The 16880-nt window shown below is 39.1% G+C and overlaps 1 protein-coding gene across 2 annotated transcripts in view; it reads left to right on the top strand.

The window, feature by feature from the left end:
- csmd3b (CUB and Sushi multiple domains 3b) overlaps positions 1–16880 on the top strand; it is a 500836-nt gene that overhangs the window by 231149 nt on the left and 252807 nt on the right. For both annotated transcript variants that reach the window (XM_067425814.1, XM_067425815.1), the window contains exon 10: positions 9987–10108. In XM_067425814.1, the coding sequence (XP_067281915.1) occupies positions 9987–10108 (122 nt within the window). The remainder of the gene's footprint in view (positions 1–9986; positions 10109–16880) is intronic.

Consider the following 16880-nt stretch of genomic DNA (forward strand, 5'->3'; position numbering starts at 1 on the left):
CTCATAAGGAACTGACCACCACACAGAATATAAAACAAATATGAAAAGCTTACAGAGTCAAGGTACTGGTACAAAAAGGAACTGAGCAAAATATTGTCTAATCACTGTTATCAACAAAATCCCCCAAAATATTGGGATACGATTTTGTGTCAACATCTAACACCGCTTCTACTTTATCCAAACTCCTAAAATACCATAACTGAATATTAAAAGATTACAGGGATTTTTTCTACTTTTCTATGGTGGGGCCAGTGTTTAAAAATGCTACTTGCCCTGCCAAAATTTTCACTGGTCCCACCACAAAAAAAGTAATAAATAAATAAAATAGGCCTAGTTATTGTTTTAGTTGATTTTGATCCATGTAACCTTAATAAATAAGGTTGTGACACCAAAACCTACTAGTCTAACTCTACCGGTCTAAAATTTTAAATATGGTTAAGGACACTGACAGTCCGTAATAAAATAAAATAAAATAATCAAAAACAAATAATCAAATTATGAGCATTAGTACAAATACATACACAAGAACAAACAGAAAAAAAAGAAGTTATTTTCAGATTAGGTCTAAACTAGATTCTCAGGTACAGAAATAGTAACGGGGCTGTTGAATCCTTGAATCTGATTGGTTGACGAACATTATAATCTAAGGTGTGGAATTAATTTCAGGGAAACGCACGGCTAAAGTACTTTCAGTAGATCTTGACCGCATTACCGTTCCATATCACTGCACGTATTTCACTGTAGTAAATAGGATACAATTCATAACAAGAAAAAAAAAATCAACTGAATGGCCCTCATTTATCAATCTTGCGTAGAAACGGGTGTATATGTTGGCGTAAGATTATGCTTACACTCCTCTCACCGCCTGATTTATGAAACTGTGCGCACCTCTGCAATTCAGGTGTATGCAATACTTGCCCTTGATAAATCCCGCGGCTGAAAACGATCGTCATTAGAATAACACGCCCCTATATATTCAAGTCTCTGCCTCCCGCACGCCCTCATTTTACGCCATGGACAAACAGAAGACGGCAAAGAAACGAAACTTCTCCGACGTGGAGATCGGGCGCGCACAATCATCTCTTTAGTCCACTTAGTCAGGGCACTGATTAGGACATAAGTCAACGGGCTGACTCCCTGATCAGTGCTCTGACTACTGAACTAGTGAGATGATTGAGATGCGCCCATCGAGACCCTCACCAGGGAAGTGGAAAAAAACCCGAAATTGTTTTATTTGGGAGTTTAAAGAGTGGGAATAAAGGCGCTCACAAAAACAAAATATGGACCCAAATTACGAGTAGCTACTGTTAGTGTGGGGGTTGAGACGCGCACTCCAGCAGTTTAAATAGCTGTTTGGATGATAAATTACCATCACAATGCATTATTTTACAGCACGTTTTGAAACAATTAGCATTTAATTTCGTATCACGGCACATGTATTGGGGTGTACAATAGTGATGATGATGTGATGTGGAGTAAGATTCATTCACATTAATAATTACATTTGTAAGATTCTTCTTATTATTATTATGATTATTATTCTTAATGACGCTTGTTATTTAGAAGAAGAATGTTGTTTTTATTGATTTTATTATTATTTAAAAGAAGAAGGCCATTTTTATTATTTTGTCAGTCTGAATTATTTTAGTCCCAGTCCGTGCGCAGCTGCCGGGCCAGGCGGGCCTGAAACGTCAGATAAAGCGCACAGGCTCGCGACTGGAGGAATACATATGCCTACAGATCAAACACTTTGGTAAAGTCACACAAATTAAACATTGACGCTCATGTTACACAAAAATAAACACTGAATGTTGTTGTTGTGGTTTTTAACAGTGGGTCATATAGCATATCTTGTCAGTGCGTTTTGTGGCGTTAGGAATTGGTTTTCTGCGCATTTTCCCACTAACTCAAACGTGCGTACACCACCTCCTGAGCTGGCGTAGGATTTGCCACCCGTCCCTTGAAATACGGAATCGTCCCGTATTTTCAGGAAAAATGACGCGTCCCGTATCAAAGCAATACGGGACGCGATTTGTCCCGTATTTTACATAGGTCCATCCGCATTGTGTGAAGACACGTCCTATTCTGCCCCTAATTGGGTCGCTGCCGTCGTTGGTTTGTTTGATTGGTTTGTTTGAGGTTCACGGGTCGTGAATCACGGCCAATCAGAGCCAGAAGAGGTATAGGTTCTTTTCTATATGGGCAGAATCCATTTGAAACGATGGCGGAGGCAGGTCCAAATACCTCCGCATCCAGCTGTAAAAGTTTCAGAGCAGAAACGCAAGCGGATGCAGAGGTACAAACGAGAGTGGGAAGAAATAAATATTTGGCTGGAAAGTGTCCGCAGCAATGAATACCAAGCCAATTGCGCAATAATTATTTGTCGGCCAGTGTTTTCAGTGGCGCACGCTGGCCTGTCAGATGTGAGACAGCATGCATCGGGAGAGCAACATTCACTAAATGCAAGAGCTCACCGAAATCAAAGCACTGTCGCACAGTTCTTCATACCTCAAGCATCTCCTGAGGCAGACAGTGTTATGTTTTTTTTTTTTTTTTATCACCTCAATTTTTTGATTGATAACGTTAGATTTCATAAATGTTGCCTATTAAGATATAATGTTAATAATGTAGGCTACATTAATGATGTTATGGTATGATTTGTTTATTAAGGTTAAGTTGTAGGCTATAGTCAGACACAAGCATTACTTTAATAAGAGATGATATATATATATATATATAATCAAAATAGGACCTTTTACGAATAAAATAAACAACTATTTGTTATGCTTAACAAATTATAATTGCATCATCCAATACTATAGAATTAACAATAGACTATAAAAACGGAATAATACATAAATATATTTACTTAACTTACCAAAAATAAAAATGTTGTGTAGTGTTTTATTAAAATAAGAAATGATTGTAGATATTATATCATTTTCAGTTATTTAGGTGTGGTTTCACTGTTTGGATGGTGTTACTGCAAACAATGACAAATATTTTAGTCAAAATCTTTGTTCACAACACTATAAAATTACTCGAGTTAATTTGCAATTTCTTATCCTACTCCCTTCTAGTTTACAGCAGCTGAGTTTGTTTTTCATTGTCATAGCTGTGTATTACTGAGTGCATCTGTTCACACTGATTTCAATAGCAGATATCCTATTATAATGTCCACTGGTATCAATCTTAAGATATATATATAACATAACCTATACAAATTAGGTATAGAACCTATACTTAAAACCTATACAAATTAGGTTTTAAGTTATGATATACGACCACTGCACTGGCACACCATCGGGACTGTGGTCATCGTGGCCCCGAGGGGTGTGGCCACCGGCAGGCGTCCCTTATTTTTCTGTATTGAAGGTGGCAACCCTAGGTTTTACTACAGTACAATCGTGGTAAATGTTGGTGTTTTGTGACTGAAACCCCTGATCTTCGCTCAGCTCTGTTAGAGCTGATATCTGTGGTTTATAACAGAATTGTGCGCCGACCGCTTCCACTAGATCACAGTAGCAATGGTGTGTTGATTTAAACGGTCTCTCACTGGATCACCAGCGCTGTGTATCGTGTCTGTCACGAGATTGGCCCGTGTGTGAGCTCGCGCTGCGTTCGTGTCAGCGCAGCTTTAAATGAGTAGCGCCTAGCGCGGTTCCGTTCAGACTTCAAACACACTTTGCAGCGGGGTATTGTTAATTGTTCTGTGAAAAACTGAACCAATTACGAATGACACTGTATGTTGTTAGACGCGATCCTTGTTGTTTGTGTACCTCTGTGGCAAACGCGCGCGGGGAGGGCTGATCCATTACGGGAGCCCAGAGGGGAGCGTCGGCGGATTTGAAAGAGAAAACCGATTTTCATTCACAAAAATCGTCGTAAACTAAAAACTCGAATTAATCCATAAAATCGATTTATCGCCCAGCCCTAATATATATATATATATATATATATATATATATATATATATATATATATATATATATATATATATATATATATATTAGAATCAGAAATATTGAATCATAAGATCAATCAAATAATATTTTGTTGACTATTACGGGACATTTTTGGGAGAAATCACTGGTCACTGATCAGGCATTAGATTTAAAATTAGAATTAACACGATTACTGAAATTGCGACCGCAGAATCCACAGTGAAATTTAGCAAATACAAATAAATAATTGTCAACTGACACATTCACATTGTTGAAAATATATAAGCATATTCCTAACATTAGGATCCTTTGGAAAGTAATGTTATTTGTAGTCCATTTTTCTTTACTCGTCATCTCACTAACACTCAGGGGGCGGGGCCAAAGTTGCAATGATGAAGTGGGCGTTGATGTTCTTCTGCAGGGGGCGGTCTTTTCCTGTATCCATATGTAGGCCCATTCTATAATGAGTTGTTTGCTGGGCTTGGTTACGATAAAAGCTGTTTTTGAAAATGTTCAGTTCTGGAACAAATATGAAACTTATGTGTCAAAAGCTTAAGGAAAATCAGATTACTAAATTCATGACCCCTTTAATAGTATGAATGTGTGTAGTATGAATGAATACTACATTTGTAATGTTGTGACCTACTAATGTCACTGACATTCACAAATCCTCTCCGGTGACCTCATGGGATAGTAAACTGCCAATGTGTTTTGGCGGACCACAAATAGACAGATTTACTGGCAATGTCACATCTAAAATATTACTCAATGTTAACTTCTTCTGTTTCATAACAACATTATTGCACAATAGTCTGTGTGGTATTGCTTAAACTCCCCTTTCTTGAACAATGGACATTCAGATTGTTTGTTAATTTCTGTTTTACCATTGGCTTCGACTGTGAACAAATGTCACCCTAGAATTCCAGTTGTTGTTTTGTGAAGGTGGGATAAAAAGTGACATGTTATAGTTGGCCAAGTAATGAATTGTTTGCTCATCCTGCCCTTTAATTTTATAGATAATTTCTCTCTGGCTGCTTTGCTACAGGCGAGAGAACCAAGCCAAGGCCGTTCATTTAGCAGGCCGTAATTGAGCTGTCAGGGAAGGCACAAGCATGCGCAGATATACGTCATTGTGAGAACTGATGTAGATTTCTGGACCGCTTCCCTGAACTCTTAAATCGCCAGCTTGTCCATAAGTCGTTGTCACTGGTATGTAAGAAGAGTACAGCAACACAGGAATAACAGCAGCTGTGTGCTCTGCATCGGTGTTGTAGCTCTTAGTATCGCATGTCTAGAGAAAAGTGGGAAGGACAAAGAGACATTAATAGTGAGATAACATGATGGAGAGAGAGATACAGATGGTAAAACAAATAGTAGACGTGTGCACTGTCTTTATTGTGCGATAAAAAGAACAAGGAGAAAGAAAAAACTGGTCAGAGAGAGCAGGGCTTATCTTGTCAAACGGATTACCCCTGAAAATGTTTGTTAATGAGATTTTGATGCTAGCAAAGACAAGACAAAAAGATGCAGTGTGCTATTCAAACAATTTAAAATTTTATCGATACAATACTGTTTAAAATTTCTCCATATACAGGTCCTTCTCAAAAAAATTAGCATATGTGATAAAAGTTCATTATTTTCCATAATGTAATGATAAAAATTAAACTTTCATATATTTTAGATTCATTGCACACCAACTGAAATATTTCAGGTCTTTTATTGTTTTAATACTGATGATTTTGGCATAAAGCTCATGAAAACCTCAAAAAATTGAAAATTTCCTCCGACCAATAAAAGAAACGTGTTTTTAATACAAATGAAGTCAACCTTCAAATAATTATGTTCAGTTATGCACTCAATACTTGGTGGGGAATCCGTTTGCAGAAATGACTGCTTCAGTGCGGCGTGGCATGGAGGCGATCAGCCTGTGGCACTGCTGAGGTGTTCTGGAGGCCCAGGATGCTTCGATAGCGGCCTTAAGCTCATCCAGAGTGTTGGGTCTCGCGTCTCTCAACTTTCTCTTCACGATATCCCACAGATTCTCTATGGGGTTCAGGTCAGGAGAGTTGGCAGGCCAATTGAGCACAGTAATACCATGGTCAGTAAACCATTTACCAGTGGTTTTGGCACTGTGAGCAGGTGCCAGGTCGTGCTGAAAAACCAAATCTTCATCTCCATAAAGCTTTTCAGCAGATGGAAGCATGAAGTGCTCCAAAATCTCCTGAGAGTGTTGCCAAGTCCGCGTTTTTTCCCCCGCGGGTTGTTTTCTATGTCCGTGGGTTGAAGCGACTATTATGTGATATATAGACCCATGAGTGCGAATTTTAGCAGGCAACCTTGCCAAAATAACACACATTTTACCCCCTAAACGCCATTTTTCCCCCGGAGAACCCCCCCCGAGAAGCTATTGTTTAGGGCTGGTAGTTGGCGCGTTTTGTTGTAAAAACTTGGCAACCCTGTCTGCACATGCGCTGGAATAAACGATCTTTGCCGGTGTTGTAAAAAAATACAATAATTTAATGATACACAGAGTACTTACCCAACATGATCATCATTTCTGAGAGAAATTGCAAAGGTGAATGCAGATACAAACAAGCTCTCTGTTAAGGATTTGAGTAAATATAATCCAAGCCCCTTTGATGACGTGATGATTACGTTACTGTTGATCATCTGTCCGTCATCGTCTAAAGCCCGCCCTGATGATCTCATTGGTCCGAACAGTTTCTGTTAGGGGATAATTACTCCTCTATGGAGCGAGGCCAGACTGAACTGCCGACCTAAATATTTTGTGGGCGGGGCTAAGTTCGGCTGGCATCCAGGCTAACATTTTATGTTTTATCTTGATACTTCTTTTTCAGTAAAAAAACAAAACAAAACTCAAATCTCACAACATGGTCAAATTCACTTAAACATTTTGTCTGGTACACTTTGCACATATTATTTAACTAAAATTATGTTTTTGAAGATTTAATTAGATGCAGCTTATATCATAGTAAAATAGACTAAATTATTGTGCATAAAAATTAAATATTGAACAGAAACTGTTCTCTATGCTGTTAAAGAGAAAGAGTGATGGGTGTTGCCACAAATAACTTGTAGCCAGGGACAGAAATCATCCTGTGATGCTCGAGTAACTTGCAAGCTGTGTCAGATTTGTGTTAAGGAGAGCCTGCAGCGTTCTGGACAGCTGCCGCCGTCGTCGGGGGTCTGTGTGCTCAGAGAACATGACCACCTACTGCGCATCTCACTCCAGAACCCACTCAGTATGGATGAGATCGAGAAGTGTGTTTCTGCATGTGCTCTCGCCTCCAACTTTGTCTTTCTCTCTGTCCCACACACACACACACACACACACTCACACATGTGAAGTTTGTGTGTGACTCGCTCAGCAGGTCCCTAACCTTTTAGCTCTCGACTAAATCACTACATTCATGTCACTTGGGTGCCTGTTTGTTCCTGCAGCTACAGGCTGCACAAACTAATTGAGAGGATGCAAAATGAAATCATGCAGAAAATTGCCTAGATCCATAAATATATATTGTTTTGACACCCCAGGGGTACGCTGAGTTAATCATAAATTTCAGTTGATCCATTTAATGGGCCCGGCACATGACGATCCTCGCTTTGCTCTCACTTTCATTTTGGGGGGTTTCAAAAAGTATATAGTGATTAAACTGGTGAATTTGATATTACCGGTATGTGAAATTAGAGGTCATTGTAAAGCCTGGCTAGAACAGACCTTTCACAGTACTTTGCAACTGGTGGGTTGTGTTTTCTGATGCGGTCAAAGGATTGAAAATAAAAATAATTTGCTTTATTCAGTAGACAATTATTTAATCTAGGGGGAAAAACTGGTTTTGTTTTTTAACTCCATGTTCTTTGAATATATATAAGAGAATGAGACTCAGACTACATTAAATAAGAGATTGCTTTCAGCAGGGATAAATATGATTTGAGCCAACCACAATTATTGGCTGTCAAGAGCATGAAGCAATTGAGATTCAATTTTGTATGATGAACACAGAACACTTTTGGTTCTTGATGCACCACTTTTGCTGTCCAAAGTGAAATCTGGGTTTTCATGCTTCAATCAGTGTTCAAAAAACACCTTATTTTTCCCATATTCTCCATTGTTGCAGCTCCTCTCTTTCCATTCTGTCAGTAACGCTCTGTTTAGTTCCTGTCTCTTTGAAGCCCCTCCTTCTGAAAAGCACAGTGTGATCTGATTGGTTAATTGAACCAGTGTGTTGTGATTGGTCAAGCACTTCTGTGTTTGGGAAATGCCCCGCCTCTTGCCATAACCGCCAGTTTCAACACACTGTTAACCAACTAAACCAGGACCCGCCCCTTTATTTAACATAGAGACAGATTGTATTTAGGCCACGCCCACACCAGGGGGGAAAACAACCGCTCTCCACTGACTTTGTATTGCTTGAGTCTGTCTCATTTCGGACTTATTACAAAAAACAGAACAATGTCTAAAAGCTGATATGTGACCAAGGTCTACAGCAAACAAGCTAAAGAACACATAACTAAGTTTTTATAAGCTGTCGACCCCCAAAAAAAAAAGAGCGTTTAAGGAGACAAAAGTGGATTCAGGCAATAAGACGTGACGCTTCAGCAGGAGCAATGTGTACATTTTGGGATCCTGACACTCAGTTTACCTACTTGTACAGTAAACATTCTGTAAAATATCCAAATGTTATATATCATATTTCCTGTCGCTGACTACTTTCCCCTCCAGTGGGCGTAGTTCTCAGTGTAATCTCACATGTCACTCTGTCTCTAGTGCATGGATGCACTTTTATGTCTTTAAACACGTCTTTTTCGGGGTCAACAGCTTATAAAAACGTCTGGGTTTTTGGTTCTGGGATTTTAGCTTGTTTTCTGTACACCTTGTCACATAAGGTGTGACACACTTTCTCTATAAAGTGATGTGTTCGGTCCTGGAAGAAAACTCAAGACTGCAATGGAGGCATTTCAGAGAGTTCAGAAACACTGACACTGATATTATAGAGAATAAATGAACCGGAGTGATCTTTTTCATGCTCAAACAGCAACATTAAAGAAAGTTGAAAATGTGAAAAGGCATAATTGGAGCCCTAAACACACACACACAAACACACTGCCCTCAGCTTTCTCTGGATGCACATAGGTTTACTGTGGACTATTCATCCCTTTATGGCTGTTAATAGGTTTTTCACAAAAAGACCTCATCACTTCAAGCTAAAGTTTATTACAGATGCCAGACTGGAGAGGGCTTGTCACAGGATACTTCTCTAATTAGGAGCCCCTTGACGAGAGAATGACTTTCAGAAGAAAAGAGCGCTTTTGGGCCTGAAGGAGCCTCGTGGTTCCCTTTTGCTTCCCTGAGATAATGAGTTATTCATTTTCAAAAGCAATCAAGATGTCAGGACTTGATAGTGAAACCTGCTGCTGTTGGAGATAATGCCTCCTTGTCTTTTCATCAAAGCCCTGTCACTTTGACATCAACCATGATAAATGTGGCAAAAATACAAGAGGCTGGATTTGAGAAGGCGTAAACCGCAGTCGTCAATTTTAAGATATCACTGTCACTGGCTTTGGGAGAAAAACACCAGAGCGTGTCTACTTAGCAAATTATAACTGACATTTCTATATTAAGATGACGAATCAGGCCCAAGTGTGTTTGGCTAAGCCTGCTTCGAATTAACTCGTTTAGCCGGCATGAAGTTAGTCATCTGAGGATTTGATTGGATTGCTAATCGTTGACAAATTAAGACGGTCATGGATGACTGGTGGAGGCTTGTGGCTTATATTCCAATATGATCCATGCAAATCCTGCAAAAAACATTATGAGTGGTAAGTGAAACTCGATCCCCTGAGATGGTGGGGTGGCTAACTCTTTTTTTTCTCCCTCCTAATTATCAAATCAATAGTAGAAAACATTAAGAGGTGGCTGACCACAGCAGAAACCAATTAGACTTTGGCAGTTTTTGAAGGGAAACGGCACATTCCTGATTTTTTTTTTTCTCACCATTTTCTCTCTTTTCCTTTATACAGTGAAAACGTGTGGATCAAATCTTCAAGGTCCGTCGGGGACTTTCACCTCACCGAACTTTCCCATTCAGTATGAGAGCAACTCCCAGTGTGTGTGGATCATCACAGCCAGCAACCTAAACAAGGTAAGAGCAAAAATATATGCTTGATAATGTCATAATGCCTCTTAGGTGTTACAAGATCAATGTTGTTTCATGATTTTATGCTCAAATAGCTTTTTGTCTGGCTTTCTATCGGATATGCACGGCACACAAGTAGGGAATTGAGTTCTCTTTTGCAACTTCATTAAAGTGCCCCATAATGTATTTTTGAAAATTACCCTCCATATAGTGTGTAACAGCAGTAAGTGAATGAAAATATCCTGCAAAGTTTTAAATCTGAAAGTGCACCGCATATAAAGTTATTGTCTCTCAAAAGTAATTTGACTTTGAGTCAATTAAACAAATCGTTTTTTAAAATGAATCCCAAGCCTTTTGGTTGTGACGTCAAGACCAAACATATTAACATATTGCCTGCAATTTCAGCCTCGCTTGGCATTTTGATATAGTCCCCACACCTGCACCTAAATACATTTGACAATTAATTTGTCTGTGACACTTTACACTGAACTAACAAGTGCTGCAACAGACAGCAAGATGAATCCGATTACAGCACGTCACTTCTCAAACCTTCTTCCCCCGAGTCTGCCTGAAGTGCCATAAACTACATTGACACTTAGCATTGAGAAAGATCCTGCTTCAGTCGTGTTTGCGATTTACTTTTTTGGTTCATCAGCAACTCCTCCTCTGGCTCGAATTGGTAAGGCAAAATAGATGCCATGTCTGTTCAAACACTGTATAAAAAACTTGATAAGCCATAATCCAGTAATGGTGATGACCGTTCCGTTCCTGACCTGCTGCACGCAGTATACCAATCACATCTGACCAATCACCGCAGCTTAGCATCACTCAAAAGATGGGTTTGGAAAAATGAATCGATGATCAAATCTTTTGGGAGTCATTGAGCAAATAAGGAAAAAAAATAAAGGCATATTATAAGACATTGAAAGTGTTTTTTGACCTTGCATGCATGTTAACCTGCTTGCTGTTGGGGACTCCCAAAACAAAAATAGGAACCTTTCAAATGCCATAATAGGGAAACTTTCATATTTAAAAACAGTGTGTATTTACACTAAGTGCAGATAGCCCGCCTTGTTGGCAGAGGCTGTTTACACATTACGTTTGGTTGGGTCAGATAAAATTACGGAAGATGCTGGATTGCCAACAGTCGCGATAGTGTAGATGTAAGGCACATTGCAGAACGTTGTGACACAAATCAACTCAAGTTCGAATCTGCATTTTAATCGCTCTTCTGAAAAAATGAAGAAAATATTCGGAAAGTGGAAATAAAGTGTCTAACTTGTTCAATAGTAAAGTGTTTATTGGTTATGGTTGGAGGTTAGTGTAGGGAGGGTATATAATAATTTATTTTATCATTGCATACCATTTAATGTACAACAACACTGAGGTGGCAATAATATATGCCACTATTTATAAGTGTAAATAGCATCTAACTATTATTTACACTTATTGCTAAGAAAATACTGCTATTTTTACAGTTTAAATAAAATATTGCTATGACCGCATGAAGTCATTAAATTTAGTATGAACACAGAACACTTTTGGTTCTTGATGCACCACTTGCTGTCCAAAGTGAAATCTGGGTTTTCATGCTTCAAAGTTCAAAAAACACCTTATTTTCCACAGATTTGTCAAAGCAGCAGCTCCTCTCTTCCCAGTCTGTCAGTAACGCTCTGTTTAGTTCCTGTCTCTATGAAGTCCCTCCTTCTGAAAAGGACAGTGTGCTCTGATTGGTCAGCTGGATCAGTGTCTTGTGATTGGTCAAGCACTTTGAGTATGTTTGGGAAATGTCCCGTCCCTTACCATAACTGAGTTTCAAAACACACAACTAACTCAACTAAGCCCCGCCTCATTATTTTGCATATGCAGAAATGATTTAAATGAAGAATTTTTTGACGTATTTATTCCCGGAATAAAATTCGAGACTGCAATGGAGGCGTTTCAGGGAGTTCAGAAACCGTGACACTGATATAGAGAAGAACTCCCTTTGGACCGACATGGTGCTTGTTAAACATTTTTCATGCACAAAAAGCAACATTACACAAACATTTAAATTGGCAAGGCTTTAAAAAACGTGCAAATGATAAACTCTCGAGACAATGCAGCACTGGCCCCATCAGGCAAGTGACAGTTCCGTCAGCTGTCCCAGCATCATATTTCCTGGCCCTGGCCTTTGAGCCGTCCTTATAGTCGAGCCCTGACTGTGGTCCACAGGTTGGCATTAGTATTCCGCCGTGACTCGGCTCAGCTTCTTGTACAGGGCCTGTGGTGATGCTGTCGCTCCGAGAGAGAGAGAGAGAGAGAGAGAGAGAGAGAGAGAGAGAGAGAGAGAGAGAGAGAGAGCATGCACGTCCGATCCTTTGACTTCCCTGTCTCTCCTGGCCTTCTGTGCGATTGCTCCTGGCCTCCTCCCTTGTCCTTTTTTTGCACGTTATAGTGGCCTCGCCTCCTTATCCATCCCTTCTTGCTCGCAAAGCCCTTGTGCTTTTATAGGGAACTGCTTGATGGGCTTTGTTAGTTATGTGTGTATAAAGGTGAAGAGTGTCTGTTTTATTGCTCTTGTGGATTTTACAGCCAGACTTGAGTTTAATTCCAACATTTTGAGATGCACCCCCGCAAGAGCTACGATGAGGGAAGTCAATATGAGCGTGTGAATGTGTGTAGGGAGATAATCAGTGTATAAATATGTGAATGTGTGTGAGAGAGAGGAAGGGAGAGGTGTAGGGTGGAGAACAGAGAATGGAGTGATCACAAGGAATCAAAAGTTGTTCTGATTTGTCTTAATGATTCTTTTGAGTTTGAAAATAAATATTTGAATGAATTACAGCGATAATAAATATAAAGCAAAAATGAGTCGCATGATGAAATGAACTTGTTTTGAATTCACTAAGAAACACCAGCTCTCGCAGGGCTTCAGACTGCGACCTTTTTTTCTGCTGGTGCTACTAAATCTTGTTAGAGGTCACAACATTACTACACAGCGCTTGAGAAAGCGTTTTAATTTACCACAGAATTAATAATATCGCTACTGCCAGATTGAGTGAGAAGCGTTCACCACAGAATTATAAACCACAGATATCAGATTAAACCGAGCTGACGTGGAGACCAGGAGAAACCAGGTCTGGGGTTTCAGTCACAAATCACCAACACTCACCATGATTTACTGTAGTGACACCACATGGGATTGTGGGAGATATAGCCAAATGTTTGTTTTTGTTCGTTTTTTACATTTTTCAGCTCAGCCGTTGAGAGTGAAATTAAGCACTTTTCGAAGGCTTACAAGTACTTTACCCTTTTCTAAATATTATCCCATTTTAAAACTTACACTGTGGAAAACAAGCAATTTCATTTGAAAAAGACATGAAACCGCCACTATAACCAGTAGATGGCAGCAGAGGAACACTTATTTCCACTGTACTTTCTTAATATTTAGCCTGGTTCCGCCCTCCTACGTACCTCCGCTCAATTTTTTTTTTCCTGCAGTACTCCGTCTGAGATTGTGGTATATTCTCTGGTTTTCTCCGGCCCAATCAGCGAACAGAGGGAGTGGCTGAGAGCGATGACCTTGATGTTGTGCTCTAGTTTGAGATGACAAACATCACGACCAAATATTAGCGATTGGTTATGGCAGATCCGGAGTGGCTCTGGGCAGAGACAATCGTTTTAAACTTCAACAAAGTACCCGCCTTCAAGGAAGTCAACACTTGCCAATGGGGAGTGGACAAAGTCTCTGTACCAATGAGCTTCTGGTAGGATCCAGGCTACTAATATGACCCTGGAGCTCAAAACCAGTCCTGTGTCTCATGGGCATATTTGTGGCAAGAGGCAACAACACATTTTATGGGTCAAAATTATCCATTTTTCTTTTGTGCCAAAATAATTAGGATAGTAAAGATCATGTTCCATGAAGATATTTGGTAAATTTCCTACTGTAAGTATGTATAAACAAATGTATCATTATCTGTAATATGCATTGCTAAGGACTTCATTTAGACAACTTTAAAGATGTATTTATTTATTTATTTTTTCCAACTTCAGTTTCCAGTTCTAGTTGTATATCAGCCAAATATTGGCCTATCCTAACAAACCATACATCAATGGAAAGATTATTCATTAAACCTTTTGAATTGTGACTGAATTAGACAGAAAAGAGTAAAGAGTGCTGCTTTTATAATCACCGAAGCTGTCGTCAGCTCAGTGTGATACTATGGAAGACCAATGATACATTTACTAAGAGTAGAATAAAACATTTTTCCATAAAAGAATTTGTATATTTTCCACATTACTGTTAATAAAATTAAATTTTGTCTGCATTTCAATTTAAGCTCAGTGCTTTACTGTTCAATTTCAAATAAACAAATAATATTATTCATGCAATGTTATTAGTAACTGCGCAAAACAACTGTCATTTTATTATTTAAACAAAAAATACTTTATGATAAATTTTCCTCCAGTGTCCGAAACCCTGTCATGATATGTTTTTGATCTCATTAGAGAACTGGAGTTCATTGGTTTAGTTTGAAGGTTCTGATTCACTAAAACGGACTGTTTCGTACGAGTCAAAAGCTTATGAATTACACTTCACGAGTAATATTATATTTCGTTGATGCACTTACAAGAACCAGATCATAAGAGTCATTCTCTGAAGAATCAGACTTCACTGGCTGCACTGTAGCTTTTGGAAATGGTTCTCTCTCTCTTCAGCCGTGTCTGTATTGTCATTGTGGGACCTTGCAATTGATTTCAGGTGATGTGACTCACTAACATCGCAATTTGTCTCGAAATTGCAGATCTATTGAATGCAACAAACAAAAACCCTGAAAATTCTTCCTAACCTCAAGTCAAGGTCTCTGAGATTGACTCTTGCTGTGGTGGGCTTATACAAACAGGCAATAAATTAAAACCAACAAAATGTTTTCTCAGTTTAGAATGTACTGGGGGGTGGGCGGGGGGTTAAAGTAGAGGGTTCTGATAATGCCAGCATTTACATCTCCTACTTTGACTGTTCATTCATACATTTTCCCCACCCAGGGCTTGAGTTTGAACGCTCCGCTACAGCCCAACTTTCTCAGGAGCATTTAAATGTTCAGAAGGCCCTGATGAAATCGTCTGGATGTTTTCCCATCATATGATGGATGGAGGGTAGTGTGAAGCCTTGTGGGCCATAGAGATGGGTTTTTTTCTGTTCCTACTTTTTTTTAGTCCGTATTGGACCACTTTGAAAGGTCTGGACCTCTGCCAGCTTGAATAGAGATGCTTGTGTTGTTTTCCCGCAGCCTTGGCTTTGGCGAGTTGTTTTCAATAAATCAAAGAGTTTGTAGACACTAAGAATAAAAGTTTTTTTTTTTTTCAGGCATTATTACAAGCCACACTTTTTTGTATTTTTTATATCGCTACCTTTAAGGAGCATAAGAACCTAGTTCAGCAAACTCATTGTGCTAACGGGGCATGTCGTCACACTACATCGCCGATTATAGGCATTTTCATACAACTGCTACTAATAATAATAATACTATGGATTTATAAAGCGCCTTTCACAAGCTCAAGGTTGCTGTCCTTGAATTTGACCAAACGTAAACAGTAAGATGAAACTAAACTTTTATTTAACAGCAAAAATAGGTAGCATACAAATGTGTTTTGCACAACAGAAACACAAGGCTATATCTGTAACACATAGCCATTAATGTTTTGAACAGGTCAAATGGGGACGAGTACATTAGGCTTGACCACCTGTGTGACGACTAGCGCCGTTTATTTTTTTAAATTTTTTTATATGTGCTTTTTGAACCCATATTCAGACATTATGGTGCTAACCCTAATGTGCTCGTCCACGTTTTACCTTTTCTGAAAAGCAATTGCCATGTGTTGCAATTAAAGGTTTGTACTCTTTTTAAAATGTTTTTAGAAAGTACATGTGGTGGGTTTCACTAAATTATGGAAAAAGCATGTGGCAAAAGTCATTCATCTACAGAAGAGAAATGCATTTGCTGGACAAAGGTGACATCAGATCAGAGATTTAAATACGCCAGCATACACTCTGTACCAACTGAGCAATTATCTCTTACAGACTATTGCTCACTTATTTTTGGCAGACAATTTTAGGGGGGCAATTTATTTATATTGCACTCTGTTCTTTAACCTTGGCGAGAGTGACTTGAATGGTGTCGGGGCTAGATTCAATTTAGAGTCCATTGTGGCACTTTTGGATTGTGGGAATGTAGGATACAATGTCAGTTTGGTTTCTTTTTGTTGTTTGCTTTTTGTTCAAACGGAGATAATGAAAATAATAAACGGATCACTGGTTTAACGAGGGATTTGTTAACTCTGCTTAGCTCAGAGCTCGCCATGCATATAGAATCAAGGCCGTTGCATCAGGCACACATTTGGCCTTATTCACAAGCAGAACGAATTTCTGTGTAATTTGCTGATAAATACAGTACATGCATTGAATGCAAAGGGACGAATTACGGAGAAATGGTTTCATGTGCGATTCAGACATAAATTGGTTCATAAATAAGGCTCAAATTGTGTCCATCCTCATTCACATTTACAGCATTCGCATCCTCTGCTTTCAGAAGGAAAAGTCTGCATTAAACGTGACTTTGTGCATTTGTGCATAGATGGTTGTTTTTCATAGTTCAGTTGTCCATCCTGAATGGAGCATGACCTGCTACATCAAGCAGAAACTGAAATGCTGTTGCCCCATTGGTCTTTGGTTGGAGATTGATGCCCAGATTGGGCATTAACCTCAGAGGGAGCATCAAAGGTCAGATCATGA

Source organism: Pseudorasbora parva, chromosome 19 (assembly GCF_024679245.1).
Source record: "Pseudorasbora parva isolate DD20220531a chromosome 19, ASM2467924v1, whole genome shotgun sequence".
In the NCBI taxonomy this organism is placed as follows: Eukaryota; Metazoa; Chordata; class Actinopteri; order Cypriniformes; family Gobionidae; genus Pseudorasbora; species Pseudorasbora parva.